Raw genomic sequence first — 17,141 nt, 5'->3', positions numbered from 1 at the left:
AGATCTATCTCCTCAATTGTGAAAGACAGCAAGAGAGTCAAATCAGCCCCTGGGGTTTTGAATTTAGACCATTAGCCTCCTACCCCACACAGCTTACAAAATAGCAAATGTCTTGAGGGTAGACAAATTGTGTTATTTGTGGAAAGCCCTTCCCTATAGTGGAACTTTGTCCCCTAAGCACCCTAAGATTGTGGGAGATTTAACTTTAAATCTCTTTCTTAGACTTTTAAAACTTTAAAACCCTATAACTTCCAGTACAATCACAAAGCTCAGCAAATTTGGGACTTCTTGAAGTTTTTAGTGTGTTGTGCCAACCACAACCACATAACTACAAGTTCTGCTAGTTTCTTTTTTTCCTAGAAGACCCCTTTTCTGGCCAACTCCAATTTCAGCCCATGCTCAAAATTGACAAATGTCTCTAGAGATGAAGACAGCCAGATCATCAACTCACCTAGAATGGACTCTTTCCAGTCTGGAATTTTAGTTCAATCTTTTTGCTCCCACAGCTTTCCAGTGATTTCTTTTTAAGATTTTATTTATTTGACAGACAGAGATCACAAGTAGGCAGAGAGGCAGGCAGAGGTGGGGGGGAGGCAGGCTCCCTGCTGAGCAGATAGCCCGATGCGGGGCTCAATCCCAGGACCCTAGGATCATGACCTGAGGCGAAGGCAGAGGCTTAACCCACTGAGCCACCCAGGTGCCCCTTTCCAGTGATTTTTGCAACAATTTGTTGTTTTTCCCCTCCATTTGTTACAGTAGGACCATTGGCCTAGTATGACCTATTGCATCCTCCTTAGAACTGGAAGTCCCACTCCCCTCAAATGTGAAACTTCCTACATCACTTACTGCTCCTTTCAGTCCCCCCACTCCCCCAACACGTCCTCATCTTTCCTGACCTCCAGGGCTGGTTGCTTAGACTTCTCCATCCTCATTCTCTATGTGGCCTCATTCAGTGGCAGTGGTATTGAATACTATCCCTACACTGAGAGTTCCCCACCTTGCATCTCCAGCCCCTTACCTCTTCTAGTTTCCAAGTTTTGTAAATCTAACTGCACTGTTTGTATCTCCAGTTGGATGCTGAAGAGACATCTTGAATTTAGGATGGTTAAATCATGGCTGATGCCTCCCCCGCAACCCTCTCCACACCTCCTGGTTCCTCATAGTTGTTCATCCTTTCTTCTCTTTCCCATATCCCCATATTCAATTTATTAGTAAATATTTCTCATGTCTGCCTCCAAAATGGATGCTGAATTGACCAATTCTCATGTCTATTGCTAAAAACCTGGTCTCAGGGGTGCCTAGGTGGCTCATTTGGTTAAACATCTGCCTTCAGCTCAGGTCATGATCCCGCAGTCCCAGGATCGAGCCCTGCATAAGGCTCCCTGCTCAGCTGGGGAGTCCGCTTCTCCTTCACCCTCTCTCTCCCCATGTTTGTGCTCTTACCCTGTCAAATAAATAAAAATCTTTAAAAAAATAAAAAATAAAGGATGTCTGGGTGGCTCAGTCAGTTAACCATCTGCCTTTGGCAATAGTCATGATCCTAGGGTCCTGGGATTGAGTCCTGCATTGGGCTTCTTGCTCAGTAGAGAGCCTGCCTCTTCCTCTGCCTGCTGCTCCCCTGCTCGTGCCCGCTCTCGCTTGCGCGCTCTCTCTAATAAATAAATAAAATCTCTAAAAATAAAATAATAAAAATAAAAAAGTAAAACCTGGTTTCAGTCACCTTCATCTCTTGCCCAGGCTACTAGTAGTTCCAACCATTCCCTTCCCTTCCAACCTGCCTACCTGTTAATTCATCTTCAGGGCAACTGGTGTGATTGTCAGTTTCTAAAGTTTAATCAAATCCTATCACTCTCCTTCCTTGCACAAAACTTTCTAAGGGCTTCTCTATTATTATTAGAGTAAGACCCAAACTCTATAGGTTCTATGTGATCTGGCCCTTGCCTACCTCTTGGTCCTCACCTCCTTTCACTTTCTTGCTTATCTTGTATACACCACCCACCCTGGTGGGCCCCAAGCCCTCTAACTTACTATCACTCTAACTGAAATAACCTCTAACATAGACAAATCATTCCAATTTCGGTGTTCGTCATTTCATCGTTCTGGTGTTAATACAAATGCCACTTGCTTGAAAGGTCTTCCCTGACTTGTCCATCTAAATGAGCCCCTCCCTCTACCACCATCATTCCCTATTACATTATTCCATTTAATTAACTGCGCTTAGCAACATCTAAAGTCTTTTTAAAAAAATATATTTATTGTCTGTCTTCCTCACAGGATTTAAGCTCTTTGAGGGCAGAGTCTTGTTCTATCTTGTTCACGGCCATATCCACAGAATCTTGCACATAGTAGATGTTGAATGCCTCCCCCATTAGATCATAACCATCTTGGGAGCAGGGACTGTGATCTAATTTTGGTTTTCCTCTACCTGCACCTAACAGTATTGTGCACATTGTGGAGACAATGTTAAGTAAGATGGGTGGGACCACCCTCTAGTGAGGTGTTAAAAGATAAGCCTCTTCTGATTGCCCCATCATTGCAATTCCTCTGACCATTAATGATCAGCCAAACACATCGCTAAAGAAAAATGCAGACAGTCCTGGCCTCCATCCCATACCCCAAGTCATGAATGGGAAAAGCCTTCCTAGAGCTGTCATTGCTCAGTGCTATTGGTGCATGCCCCTGGACTGAAGGAAGAAAGGAAATGCAGAAAAGAGCAATAGGGTTATGGTTTGGTATTTTCTCTTACTATAGTATCCAAAACATAACAGTTTTAATGGTGTTATATTCCTGTGAGGCACACCTTTTAAAGTCTTAACAGTTTCTAAACTCTAAGTAATTAAGCTTAACTACAGATCCATCAATGGTATGTCCTAACACTGTGTTTTAAACAAGCTGTGAACCATAAAATCAATGTAGTGTTTTCATTGTTAAAACTTTGTTTTAATGAAATCACAGAAAATACCAGCATGCACTACAGTACTGTAGGGTAAATTTTTGTGAGCACACCCACATACTTATACATATGTTTAGGTACTGGTCAGTGCTACAAAATGTATTTCTTACTGTGGTCAATATTTTCAAGAGTAAGGAAGTCACTAACGTATTAGTTTCACAAATCTTTATTCCATACAAAACAAAACTTTAGACCCATCTCATAAAACAGAATACACTTATTTAAGGTTTTGACAGTATACAAAATTAAAATTGGGTGTTTAATCCAAAGTTTCACATAAGTATATCTTGTAAGGCAATTTCTTTCCATTAATAAGTAAAATTTATAGTGTATATTATTCAGGAAGCAAATCATCTCCTAATTCTTCATCAGCAAAATCATCCTCATCGATTCTTTTTTTGGCTGCAGTTTTTGGTCTTTCTGCTTGAGGGCCAAGTGGATCCACATAGGAGGCATCTAGGTTTCAAAACAGATTGTTGTATTAGAATAATAAGGAAAAACAACAAATGTGAAACCAATTTGTCTCATAAGCTAAACTGAACTGAGTGAACAGAAATGCTCTCCCAAGTCATTTAAAATTTTGTCTATAAATGAAAAATTCTTAATGCCCAATTATACATTTTTGCCATCTCATCAAATCTTCTCCAGACCTGTTATGCCTGTAGGAACTGGGTGGGGAATACCAGCACTTGCCTATTTCTTTGTTACTGCTACTTTCATAAGGTTCATTTGTCCCAGGTAAAGCTCTGAGTTTGGCACTTAGTCGTTCACCTTTACTACTGGCACTATAGTTCTGGCCACTATCTGAAAACACAAAGATAAAAATGCATTTGTTTAATACGTTGAGAAAACATAACAACACAATATGAATCTTAAAATATACTTATTTGCCAAGAAACAGGTTGTTTCATTTGGAAGCCAACTTCTGAGGGATATAATTCTTGTTTCCTGAAACTTCAAAGAAACCTCTTTTTGAGAATCTATAACATAGATAAAACGTCATTTGAAAGTAGTCTTTATATGTAGTCTGTCACATGTATGCTTAGTTATAGGTTTCAATTTTGTAGGCTCACTGGTGAGAAGTTAGAGACCATGTTCATGAGTATAACCTAGCAAAGAACAAAGAGCAACTAGAGAAACAAATAGGAAGTCATAAGACCAGTATGAGCTGTATCATCAGACTCATTAACAAGGCTGGTGAGTGGCCCTAAAATCAATCAAATGAAAAACAGCAGAAGAGGGTAGGAGAGGACACAGATCATATAATTACTGTCTTTACACATTTGGAAAATGTTCATGTAGGAGAGGATTAGATTTGCCCTCTATAGAATAGATTTTGGCTCAGTGTAAGGAAAAATTTTTAAAGGATTATAGCATCCAAATATGGACTGGCTGTCATGGGAAATATTGCAATCCATATCACTGAAGATTTTCAGACAGGGCTGAAGACTCACATCAGTAGGAAATATTAGTAGTGCTTCTCAACCTTAAATTTCCATTATATTTTTTTAAAGAAATACTCCTCTAACCCCACAGTTTTTAATTCATTCCCTTAAAATTCCCACAATGTCATTTTTTCCTATTATAGGAGCTTCACTTTTAATGAGAATTGTCTATCAACATTTACTGATCTTTTTTTTTTCTGAGTATACTTTATATTTTAGTTTATTGATAATGTCTCTAGGAATAAACCCAAACAAGATGGTCTTTAAAATGCCCACATTGTAATGGTGGCCAATTGTGTAAAAATTATAAGTCTTCTCTAAGTTCTTATAAAAAATTACCATTTTCCCCCAATGATATCCTAAGATTTAGGCTCTGAATGGGTCCATATATTTTGGTATATTTTTTATTATTTTGCTCCTCTCTAATTTTTTGTTACATTTAGGCCCATCTTTTCCATCTGTAAGTGTAAATGCATAGTTTTCAAGGGGCTTAAGTGAGCTCAGGTCAAAAAGTTTGAAAACCATTGCTCTAGGCAGTATTTCTTTTTTCACTTTTCATATAGATATGGGTTACCTATGTGAATAAAAGAAAACTCTGACATCTCCCTCAGGCAACCATAGCCCTTCTGAAATTCTAACATACCAAAGGATTCCACTCTTGTCGAACAAGCAAACTTCAAAAAATAAAAACCGACCTTCCTAGAAAAACTTCAAATGTCCAACTGAAAAGCCATGAATATAATTTTTAAACATTTTCTATTATAAACACCAGTGAAGGTATATTGTGAATATCCTCATTTAATCATTTTCAATCAACTTTCATGTAGTAACACTGCCATACATGGGCAGGTGTAAATGGATCAATAAGCATTTGTAAGTCTGGGTGGGTTTTATCCCTAAATGATGAAATAAGTTATTATATTCATTTCATTGCAACAACAAACAATAATTACTATTTTCTAGAGAAAAGTTAAAATATCAAGTAGCTTCTAAAATCAAGAATCTGGAGATCAATTTATTATCTGAATTATCAATCAATGAACAGTAAAACTTATAAATGATACCTTTATAAGAGAAAAATCTTAGAATCACAGAATTTATAGAGTAATAAGGATTCTTGAAACTTACTGATACCAGAAAAAACAGAATATCCCTATGAAATGGACAATGTTTATAGATAATTCCCAAAGTAAACAATGTAACTGGTCAATTAAATATATGAAAGTATTTAAACTTACTTAGCCTTATAGTAAGTGAAAAAAAGAACACTACATACTGAGTGATACCATTTAGAAAGCTTAAAAACAAGCAAGATTAAAAAACAGTGTTTGCATGCGTTGTATGTGAAAAGGCAAGAAACTAAAAAAATATAAACTTAAATATATATAAAACATACAAAAGAAATCTCACAGTGGTTACCTGTGAGGAAGGGAGGAGATGGGGTGGGAAAAACCACATAGGTAGACATAGCAGTAATGTTCTGGTTCTAATGTCTTATGATGTTTGTTTATGTTTTATGATAGCTTCATTAATTTGAATTTTATATGCTTTATAACTTAAGAGTGCTACACTGATTCTTTTGTAGGTATCAAGTATTACATAATTTAAACCTTCACATAATTCAACACTATTAAAATGGCCAAGATTTAAAAATACCAGGTTAGTAAGTGAAATGAACAAAATTTCTCAGATTAATATGGTAGTATATATCAACACTTAATTTTATGGTCACCAAGATAGCAGAATAGGAAACCCCAGATCTGTTTTTCCCCACAAAGACACCAACTTGACAATATACAGTCCAAAAAACCTTTATGAGAACTCCAGAAACCAGTTGGAAGTTGCAGAACCCCAGATAAGCTCAAATTGATGAACGATTGCACTGAAACATGTAAGAAAAGCCATTTGATTTCAACTGTGTCAGCCCCTATCACAAGCCAGAAGAACTCATGATTGGGAAAAAAAAAGCCCATGCAGATTTCTCCCTTGGGAATGAAAAAGAAGAGTGGAACATACATCCAACATTTTGGTTTTTCAGGGAACTGCGTGGAAGACTGGTTTGTCTTGCCTGACTTGGAGTGATAAGGAAACAAAATACCTGGTTGGTGGTTTGTTGCACTGCCAGAGTACTTTCCCTCACTGCACATAGTAGCTTCTATGTGATCAGAGGAAAGTATCTAGCTCATGGCTTCTTCCTGAGCAAGGGTGATGATTAGAGTGGAATGTGCATCCAATAGTTCAGCTTTTGGTGGTGGTGGTGGGGGTGGGGATTTCCAAGGGCCTGGTCTCACCTGACTCACAGCATTAATGGGGAACTAGCACATCTTGGATGCATGGGGTTGCCGAGAACAAAAGAGGGCTCAGTAGCCTTTGCAGTGCTGGAGATCCTGTAGCACCAAAGACATCAGAGGAAGCAAGAGATTACAAATCTAGAAACCTTTCTAATTAGGAAATTACATGTAGAAGCTGAGAGAAGATTCATACCAATAAAAACTCTTGAGAAATTCCCATAGTCTCTAGTGGGGCTGATTTGTGACAGTTTCTCTTGTACAAATCCAGCCCCCTAAAACCAGAGAAAAGTGGCTGTTTTTTCAAATGAAGAAATCACAAGAAACATGAAAACACGGCCCAATGACAGAAACAAAACAAATCTTCAGAAACTGATCCTGAGGAGGGGCACCTGGGTGGCTCAGTGGGTTAAAGCCTCTGCCTTCGGCTCAGGTCATGATCCCAGAGTCCTGGGATCGAGCCCCACGTCCGGCTCTCTGCTCTGCAGGGAGCCTGCCTCCTCCTCTCTCTCTGCCTGCCTCTCTGCCTAGTTGTGATTTCTCTCTGTCAAATAAATAAAAAAAAAAAAAAAAAAAAAGAAACTGATCCTGAGGAAACGGAGACTTATTGATTACCTGACAAAAAATTCAAAATAATTTTCTTAAATAAGTTCAATGTGCTACAAGAGATCACAGATAGACAATAAAATCAAGAAAATGAAGCATGAATAAAAGTAAACTATCAACAGAGATAGGAACTAAAAAAGGACCAAAGAGAAATTCTGAGGCCGAAGAATACCATAACAATAACTGGATTGAAAAATTCACTACAAGTATTCAAAAACAGATGTGATTAGGCAGAATAAAGGATCTGTGAACTCAGAGATAGGTCATTTGAAATTACTATATCAGAAGAACAAAAAGAAAACAGAATGAAGAAAAGTAAAGAAAGCCTAAGAGAATTATGAGACATAATTCAGATTTTGGGACTAAACATCAATATACATATTATAGGAATCTCAGAAGAGAGAAATAATGGATGAAAACTTCCCATATATGAGAAGGAAATGAATATCCAAACTTAACAACTCAAGGAATTCCAAATAGGATGGACCTAAAAAGATGCACATTGAGACACATTATAATCAAATTGAAAATTCAGACAAAGAATCTTAAAACAAGCAAGAAAAAAGCTAATTCATCATAGACAAGGGAGCTAGCACACAATGATGAACTTTAACAACAGAAACATTACAGGCTATAAGAGAGCAGGATAGTATCTTCAAAGTGCTAGAAGAAAACTCTGCCAACCAAGAACACTATATTTGGCAAAACTGTCCTTCAAAAAGGATGGAGAAGTAGACTTCCCTAGATAAACAAAAGCTGGGGGAGTTTATCACCACTAAAGGTACCCTACAAGAACTGCTAAATGGAATCCTTCAAGTTGAAACAAAAGGATACTATACTGTAAGAGAAAATCATATGAAAATATTAAGTGGGGTGCCTGGGTGGCCCAGGCATTAAGTGTCTGCCTTCGGCTCAGGTCATGATCCCAGGGTCCTGGGATCGAGCCCCACATTGGGCTCCCTGCTCAGCGGGAAGCCTGCTTCTCCCTCTCCCACTCCCCCTGCTTATGTTCCCTCTCTTGCTGTGTCTTTCTCTAATAAATAAATAAAAATCTTTAAAAAGAGAGAAAATATAAAGCTCTCTGTAAAGGCAAATATAGAGATAAACACAGAATCTAGTAATACTGTCATGGTAGTACATAAATCACTTTTAATTCAGATGTAGAATATAAAAGATAAAAGCTTAAAATATAACCATTAAATTATTTTAATGAATACAAATTATAAAAAGATGTAATTTGTAACATTGATAACATAGTTTTGGGGCAATGTAAAGAAGTGAAGTTTTTGTACATGATTTAAGTTATTATCAATTTAAGATAGATTGTTTTACCTATAGGATCTTTTATGTAATTCTCTCGGTAACCACAAAGAAAATGCACAGAAAATGAGAAAGGATTCAAAGTATGCTGTTACAAACCAAAAACAAACAAATGAAAAAAAGCAATGACACACAAAAGGCAGCAAGATAGGAAGAGGACAAAATAACTAAAGGCATACAAAATAATTAACAAAATGGCAATATTAAATACTTCCCTATTTGTAATTATTTTAAATATGAATGGATTAAAATCCCCAAGAAAAAGACCTAGAACAGCTGATGGGTTAAAAAAAAAAAAATCCAGCTATATGCTACCTAGGAGAGACTAACTTTAGATATAATGACATACACAGGGCTGAAAAGTGAAATGATGAAAAAAGATATTCCATGTAAATGGTAACAGAAAGAGAACAGGAATGTCCATACTCATTTCAAGCAAAATAGATTTTAAGTCAAAAACTGTCACAGAGACAAAGAAGGACATTATATAATGATCAAAGGACCAATTCACCAGGAAGACATAACAATTATATATGCACCTTAACAGCAAAGCATTCAATATATGAAGCAAATATTGACAGAACTAAAAGAAGAAAAGATAGTAACACAGTAATAGTAAGAGATTTCAGTATCTTACTTTCCACAATGGCTCAACCAGCCAGAAGATCAAAAGGAAACAGAGGACTTGAACAACACTATAGATCAATTAGACTGAATAGATATTCAGAACACATTATCCAACAACAAGGAAAACCCTGCTTTAGACAACTGTCCAATGGCAATTTTTAACACTGAGCTTGTGCTTAAAGCTTCTTATCAATATGACTGGTAAGTTTAAAAAGTCTCAAATCTTCATTTGTGCATCACTTTACAGATATTGGTCTGTAAGTATTTAACTGTCTGAAACGTTAATATTCAATGATTACCTATAATAATAATTACTTAGTCATAAATGTAGTTAATAATTAGATATAAAAACTATTATTTATACATTACTATAAATCTCTTAAAAAGATCAAGTTTTGATACACACAGAGAGAGAAAAAGAAATTGCTTAGAAAATTGCAGGAAGCCCCAAGAATTTCAGTATCAGTGAAAGCAGGTACAATAAAACCAGTTTCAGACATTCATTTTAGCCCTAAGAGTAGCTTAAAATGATCTCAGAATGAATAACTGATGATTGGTAAAATTAGTTTAAAATTACATTAAGTCCTAAGGCCCCAGTGTACATAAGAATTCTTTGGAAGAGTTTCATAGGAGTGAAAATGTTGCAAAGAAAAAAAGTAAAAATAAGTAATTAGGCAATGTGTTTTTAACCCTCATGCTGCAGCTGTGCTGTTGGAGCCAACCGTATGCTTCAATCTTTTTAATCCCTGTTGATTAGAAATCCTAGTCTACATCAACTGGTTAACACTGTTTTCAAACTGGCAGATCATACGAAAAACAGAAATGAATGGTAGTATCTTCAGAGATCAAGCATTATACAGCGAGAAGTGATTGATTTGATAAATGCCAGACCTCCCTCCTCTCTCCACACCTTTTCCAGAATAACCTAATTTCATTTCTTTTTCTTTTTTTAAAGATTTTATTTATTTATTTGACAGACGGAGATCACAGAGAAGCAGGCAGAGAGAGCCCCCTGCTGAACAGAGAGCCTGATGCGGGGCTCGATCCCAGGACCCTGGGATCATGACCTGAGCCGAAGGCAGAGGCTTTAACCCACTGAGCCACCCAGGCACCCCCTAATTTCATTTCTAATAAGATGCTCTGTCATCTCTGAACCAGTACCTTGTAATTACAGTGACCTCTATGGACAGAATTCCCCATTTCTGTGGTGTTGGCAAGTCTAGCGAAGGGCCACAGCTCTTTTTCTGAAGATCACTAAACTAGGCATTTCTTTTCTGGATTCATGTATGAATTCTTGTGAAAGGCCTCTGAAAACTCAGGGGGAGTTCTGTAAAGTTCCAATAATCCTGAAATTCCCTGGACAGTGAACATCTGTTTTAATGGCATTGACAGCATACTCTGGCATGTAGCTGCCACACCACACCTGGGCAAAGTTCAAGAATAGTGGTTTGTGATTTTGGTCAAGTCCAGGAAGTTATTTTTCTTCACCATTCTTTTTAACAACCATTCTTTTTAACATAATTTTGATAGGCTCTGAATGCTTGGCCAATACCTCCATTATCAGCAATATTTTCTCCCATGTATTAATTCCATTGAGATGCTGTCCACCTGCTAGGTCCCAGAGTTTCCATACTGGCACACCATGCATTGGGACTGGTCTTTAAAATTATTTACTGACTGTTGAGTCCACCAGTCAACAAGGTCTCCATCCTTGTTACAATTTCTGCCACTGTCATCGAAGCCATGGGTGATTTCATGTCCTATGACCATGCCAATACCTCCGTAGTTCAATGAGTTAGACTGCTGGGCACTGAAGAAGGGGAGCTGCAGGATGCCTGCTGAGAAGACTATCTGATCTCTGCCTGAAGAATAAAATGCATTGATTACAGCTGCTGTGCTTATCCACTCATCCTTGTCCACCTTTTCTCGGAGCTTCTTTAGTTGTTTATTTTGGCTGAACTTCAAATTTTGAATTATGTTCTCAAAGTATTCATCTTCCCTGTAGATCAACTTGAGGTATTAATTATTCCGTTATTACCATTTGAAATAATGTCATCAAGCTAGCTAATTCTTCCTTTAACGGCTAAGGCCTTTTCCTCAGCTTACTTTTCATTTCAACTTACTTTTTCATTTCAGTATCTACCCTAGTGAGGTCATCTAAAGTCTGTATAAAAAACGTCATGGGTCTGTGTAATCAAATCCTCAACCACATGTTTACTCTCTCCAGAAAATGCTGCATGTACAGCCTTTGCACAGCATTTTCCATATTCTCATTGACATTGCTCATGACAATGACATTTTCATGACATTGCTATTTCTGACGTTCTGCCATAAAGGGCCTTGTAGAAAGAATTTCTGGACTCCTTGTAGGTTCGGCTGAGGCTGCTTACAAGATCCATTATGAACTTTTGAAGTTGAGAGTTCATTGGAGAGAGCAATGTGATGCTTTACGGCGCTAGCAAAGGAATAGATTTGATCCGTTTCTCACACAGAAACCTCTTCCTTATACTACAAAGCATATGGGAGAAGATCACCCTGTCCCTGCCCCAGTTACCTGGAGTTATAATCAACATACAAAAAACAGCACATACTTAATGTGTAGATTGAGGAGTCTCATAAAACCGTCACTATAATCAGGAATATGATCAAATCTATCACCCTCCAAAGTTTCCTTTTTCCTTTTTTTTTTTTTAATTTTTTTAAAGATTTATTTATTTGACAGACAGAGATCACAAATAGGCAGAGAGGCAGGCAGAGAGAGAGGAGGAAACAGGCTCCCTGCCAAGCAGAGAGCCCGATGCGGGGCTCAATCCCAGGACCGTGGGATCATGACCCGAGCCGAAGGCAGAGGCTTAACCCACTGAGCCACCCAGGCGCCCCCCTTTTTTCTTTTTGAAACTCCTCATTCCCACAGTCTGACCCATTCATCCACCCCAATCTTCAGTTAACTACTGGTTTTCCATCACTATATTTTAGTATGTGCTTTTTAAAACAACAACAAAAACTGGCTTCTTTCACTGTTTTGGTGAAACACAGTGTCCTTCCATTTAATTGCTGAGTCATTGCATAGACATGCCACAGTTTATTCCCTTGTTGATAACTTTTTTTGTTGTTTCCAGTTTGGGGGCATTTGAAATAAAGCAGCTATGAATATTTTTGTACAAGTCTTTACATTGACACATACTATCATTTCTCTTGAATAAACCCCTAGGAGTAGAATAGCTAGGTTGTATGGTAAGTATATGTCTAACTTTAAAAGAAACTGTCAAACTACTTTCTTTTTTTTAAGATTCCTTATTTATTTATTGTCAGAGAGAAAGCACAAGCAGGCAGAGACACAGGCAGAGGCAGAGAGAGAAGCAGGCTCCCCGATGGACAAGGAGCCCGATGTGGGACTCCATCCCAGGACCCCGGGATCATGACCTGAGCCGAAGGCAGTGGCCCAACCGACTGAGCCAGCCAGGCATCCCTCAAACTACTTTCTAAAAGAGTTGTACCATTTTATATTCCCATCAACACTGAATGAGATTAACAATTGCTCCACATCCTCTCCATCACTTGGTATACTCAGTTTTTTTTTAGTCATTCTACTGGGTATCTAATTGTGGCTTTAATTTGCATTTCCCGAATGACTAATGAATGACCATATTTTCATGTGCTTTTCATTTGTACACCTTCTTCATTAAAAATTTTTGATGATTAATTTATTATTTTTGTTAAATTTTTTATTTATTTCTTATTTTTTAATAAACATATAATGTATTATTAGCCCCAGGGGTACAGGTCTGTGAATCGCCTGGTGTAAACAGTAAACGCCAGGTTTACACACTTCACAGCACTCACCATAGCACATACCCTCCCCAATGTCCATTACCCCCCTCCCCCTCCCCCCAGCAACCCTCAGTTTGTTTTGTGAGATTAAGAGTCATTTATGGTTTGTCTCCCTCCCAATCCCATCTTGTTTCATTTATTCTTCTCCTATCCCCCTAACCCCCCATGTTGCATCTCCACGTCCTCATATCAGGGAGATATGATAGTTGTTTTTCTCCGATTGACTTATTTCGCTAAGCATGATACCACCTAGTTCCATCCACATCATCGCAAATGGCAAGATTTCATTTCTTTTTATGGCTGCATAGTATTCCATTGTGTATATATACCACATCTTCTTTATCCATTCATTTGTTGATGGACATCTAGGTTCTTTCCATAGTTTGGCTATTTTAGACATTGCTGCTATAAACATTCAGGTGCACGTGCCCTTTGGATCACTACATTTGTATCTTTAGGGTAAAGTAGTGCAATTGCTGGGTCATAGAGTAGTTCTATTTTCAACATTTTGAGGAACCTCCATGCTGTTTTCCAGAGTGGTTGCACCAGCTTGCATTCCCACCAACAGTGGAGGAGGGTTCCCTTTTCTCCACATCCTCGCAAGCATCTGTCATTTCCTGACTTGTTAATTTTAGCTATTCTGACTGGTGTGAGGTGATATCTCATTGTGGTTTTGATTTGTATTTCCCTGATGCCGAGTGATGTGGAGCACTTTTTCATGTGTCTGCTGGCCATCTGGATGTCTTCTTTGCAGAAATGTCTGTTCATGTCCTCTGCCCATTTCTTGATTGGATTGTTTGTTCTTTGGGTGTTGACTTTGCTAAGTTCCTTATAGATTTTGGACACTAGCCCTTTATCTGATATGTCGTTTGCATATATCTTCTCCCATTCTGTCAGTTGTCTTTTGGTTTTGTTAACTGTTTCCTTTGCTGTGCAAAAGCTTTTGATCTTGATGAAATCCCAATAGTTCATTTTTGCCCTTGCTTCCCTTGCCTTTGCCGTTGTTCCTAGGAAGATGTTGCTGCGGCTGAGGTTGAAGAGGTTGCCGCCTGTGTTCTCCTCAAGGATTTTGATGGATTCCTTTCTCACATTGAGGTCCTTCATCCATTTTGAGTCTATTTTCGTGTGTGGTGTAAGGAAGTGGTCCAATTTCATTTTTCTGCATATGGCTGTCCAATTTTCCCAGCACCATTTATTGAAGAGGCTGTCTTTTTTCCATTGGACATTCTTTCCTGTTTTGTCGAAAATTAGTTGACCATAGAGTTGAGGGTCTATTTCTGGGCTCTCTATTCTGTTCCGTTGATCTATGTGTCTATATGTTGCCTACAAGAAACTCATTTTAGACGCGAAGACACCTCCAGATTTAAAGTGAGGGGGTGGAAAACAATTTACCATGCTAATGGGCATCTGAAGAAAGCTGGGGTGGCAATCCTTATATCAGATCAATTAGATTTTAAGCCAAAGAGTATAATAAGAGATGAGGAAGGACACTATATCATACTCAAAGGGTCTGTCCAACAAGAAGATCTAACAATTTTAAATATCTATGCCCCCTAATGTGGAGCAGCCAACTATATAAACCAATTAATAACAAAATCAAAGAAACACATCAATAATAATACAATAATAGTAGGGGACTTTAACACTCCCCTCACTGAAATGGAAAGATCATCCAAGCAAAAGATCAACAAGGAAATAAAGGCCTTAAATGACACACTGGATCAGATGGACATCACAGATATATTCAGAACATTTCATCCCAAAGCAACAGAATACACATTCTTCTCTAGTGCACATGGAACATTCTCCAGAATAGATCACATCCTGGGTCACAAATCAGGTCTCAACCGGTATCAAAAGATTAGGATCATTCCCTGCATATTTTCAGACCACAATGCTCTGAAGCTAGAACTCAATCACAAGAGGAAATTTGGAAAGAACCCAAATACATGGAGACTAAACAGCATCCTTCTAAAGAATGAATGGGTCAACCAGGAAATTAAAGAAGAATTGAAAAAATTCATGGAAACAAATGATAATGAAAACACAATGGTTCAAAATCTGTGGGACGCAACAAAGGCAGTCCTGAGAGGAAAATATATAGTGGTACAAGCCTTTCTTAAAGAAACAAGAAAGGTCTCAAGTACACAACCTAACCCTACACCTAAAGGAGCTGAGAAAGAACAAGAAAGAAACCCTAAATCCAGCAGGAGAAGAGAAATCATAAAGATCAGAGCAGAAATCAGTGAAATAGAAACAAACAAACAAAAAAAACCCCAATAGAACAAATCAACGAAACTAGGAGCTGGTTCTTTGAAAGAATTAATAAGATTGATAAACCCCTGGCCAGACTCATCAAAAAGAAAAGAGAAAGGACCCAAATAAATAAAATCATGAATGAAAGAGGAGAGATCACAACTAACATCAAAGAAATACAGACAATTATAAGAATATACTATGAGCAATTCTACGCCAACAAATTTGACAATCTGGAAGAAATGGAGGCATTCCTAGAGACATATAAACTACCACAACTGAACCAGGAAGAAATAGAAAACCTGAACAGGCCCATAACCAGTAAGGAGATTGAAACAGTCATCCAAAATCTCCAAACAAACCAAAGCCCAGGGCCAGACGGCTTCCCAGGGGAATTCTACCAAACATTTAAAAAAGAACTAATTCCTATTCTCCTGAAACTGTTCCAAAAAATAGAAATGGAAGGAAAACTTCCAAACTCATTTTATGAGGCCAGCATCACCTTGATCCCAAAACCAGACAAGGATCCCACCAAAAAAGAGAACTACAGACCAATATCCTTGATGAACACAGATGCAAAAATTCTCACCAAAATACTAGCCAATAGGATTCAACAGTACACTAAAAGGATTATTCACCACGACCAAGTGGGATTTATTCCAGGGCTGCAGGGTTGGTTCAACATCCGCAAATCAATCAATGTGATACAACACATTAATAAAAGAAGGAACAAGAACCATATGATACTCTCCATAGATGCTGAAAAAGCATTTGACAAAGTACAGCATCCCTTCCTGATCAAAACTCTTCAAAGTGTAGGGATAGAGGGCACATACCTCAATATTATCAAAGCCATCTATGAAAAACCCACCGCAAAAATCATTCTCAATGGAGAAAAACCTGAAAGCTTTTCCCCTAAGGTCAGGAACACGGCAGGGATGTCCATTAGCACCACTGCTATTCAACATAGTACTAGAAGTCCTAGCCTCAGCAATCAGACAACAAAAAGAAATTAAAGGCATCCAAATCGGTAAAGAAGAAGTCAAACTATCACTCTTCGCAGATGATATGATACTATATGTGGAAAACCCAAAAGACTCCACTCCAAAACTGCTAGAACTTGTACAGGAATTCAGTAAAGTGTCAGGATATAAAATCAATGCACAGAAATCAGTTGCATTTCTGTACACCAACAACAAGACAGAAGAAAGAGAAATTAAGGAGTCAATCCCATTTACAATTGCCCCCAAAACTATAAGATACCTAGGAATAAACCTAACCAAAGAGGCTAAGAATCTATACTCAGAAAACTATAAAGCAATCATGAAAGAAATTGAGGAAGACACAAAGAAATGGAAAAAATGTTCCATGCTCCTGGATTGGAAGAATAAATATTGTGAAAATGTCTATGCTACCTAAAGCAATTTACTATTTAATGCAATCCCTATCAAAATACCATCCATTTTTTTCAAAGAAATGGAGCAAATAATCCTAAAATTTATATGGAACCAGAAAAGACCTCGAATAGCCCAAGGAATATTGAAAAAGAAAGCCAAAGTTGGTGGCATCACAATTCCAGACTTCAAGCTCTATTACAAAGCTGTCATCAGCAAGACAGCATGGTACTGGCACAAAAAAAGATGACTTAGTTTATTTTAAGTAATATGGTGTATAGTTCCAAGAATGTAGAGGACACATGTTTACCTTTCCTAAATCCCTGTGAATAACAGTAAATCTTTATGAAATCTGTAGCAAAGCAGAGAAGGAGTGTATGTGTGCTGTAGTGGTAATGGCAGGGGAGAAACCAACATAATA

The 17,141-nt window shown here is 37.8% G+C and overlaps 1 protein-coding gene and 1 pseudogene across 5 annotated transcripts in view; both read right to left on the bottom strand.

The window, feature by feature from the left end:
* Window positions 1-2,989: 2,989 nt before the first annotated feature.
* IFT88 (intraflagellar transport 88) overlaps window positions 2,990-17,141 on the bottom strand; it is a 158,127-nt gene continuing 143,975 nt past the window's right edge. For 4 of the 5 annotated variants that reach the window (XM_045978360.1, XM_045978362.1, XM_045978361.1 and 1 more), the window contains 2 exons: window positions 3,647-3,757; window positions 2,990-3,409 (listed from right to left, as the gene is read on the bottom strand). In XM_045978360.1, coding sequence (XP_045834316.1) covers window positions 3,288-3,409; window positions 3,647-3,757 — 233 coding nt within the window. In that variant the 3' untranslated portion in view covers window positions 2,990-3,287. Of the gene's footprint in view, window positions 3,410-3,646; window positions 3,758-6,679; window positions 6,786-17,141 lie in introns of those variants that run through there. The other variant, XM_045978364.1, reaches the window with a different exon arrangement.
* LOC123925248 lies at window positions 10,494-11,793 on the bottom strand (annotated as a pseudogene).

Source organism: Meles meles, chromosome 14 (genome assembly GCF_922984935.1).
Source record: "Meles meles chromosome 14, mMelMel3.1 paternal haplotype, whole genome shotgun sequence".
NCBI classification, from domain to species: Eukaryota; Metazoa; Chordata; class Mammalia; order Carnivora; family Mustelidae; genus Meles; species Meles meles.
This window is presented reverse-complemented; position numbering and strand designations above follow the sequence as displayed.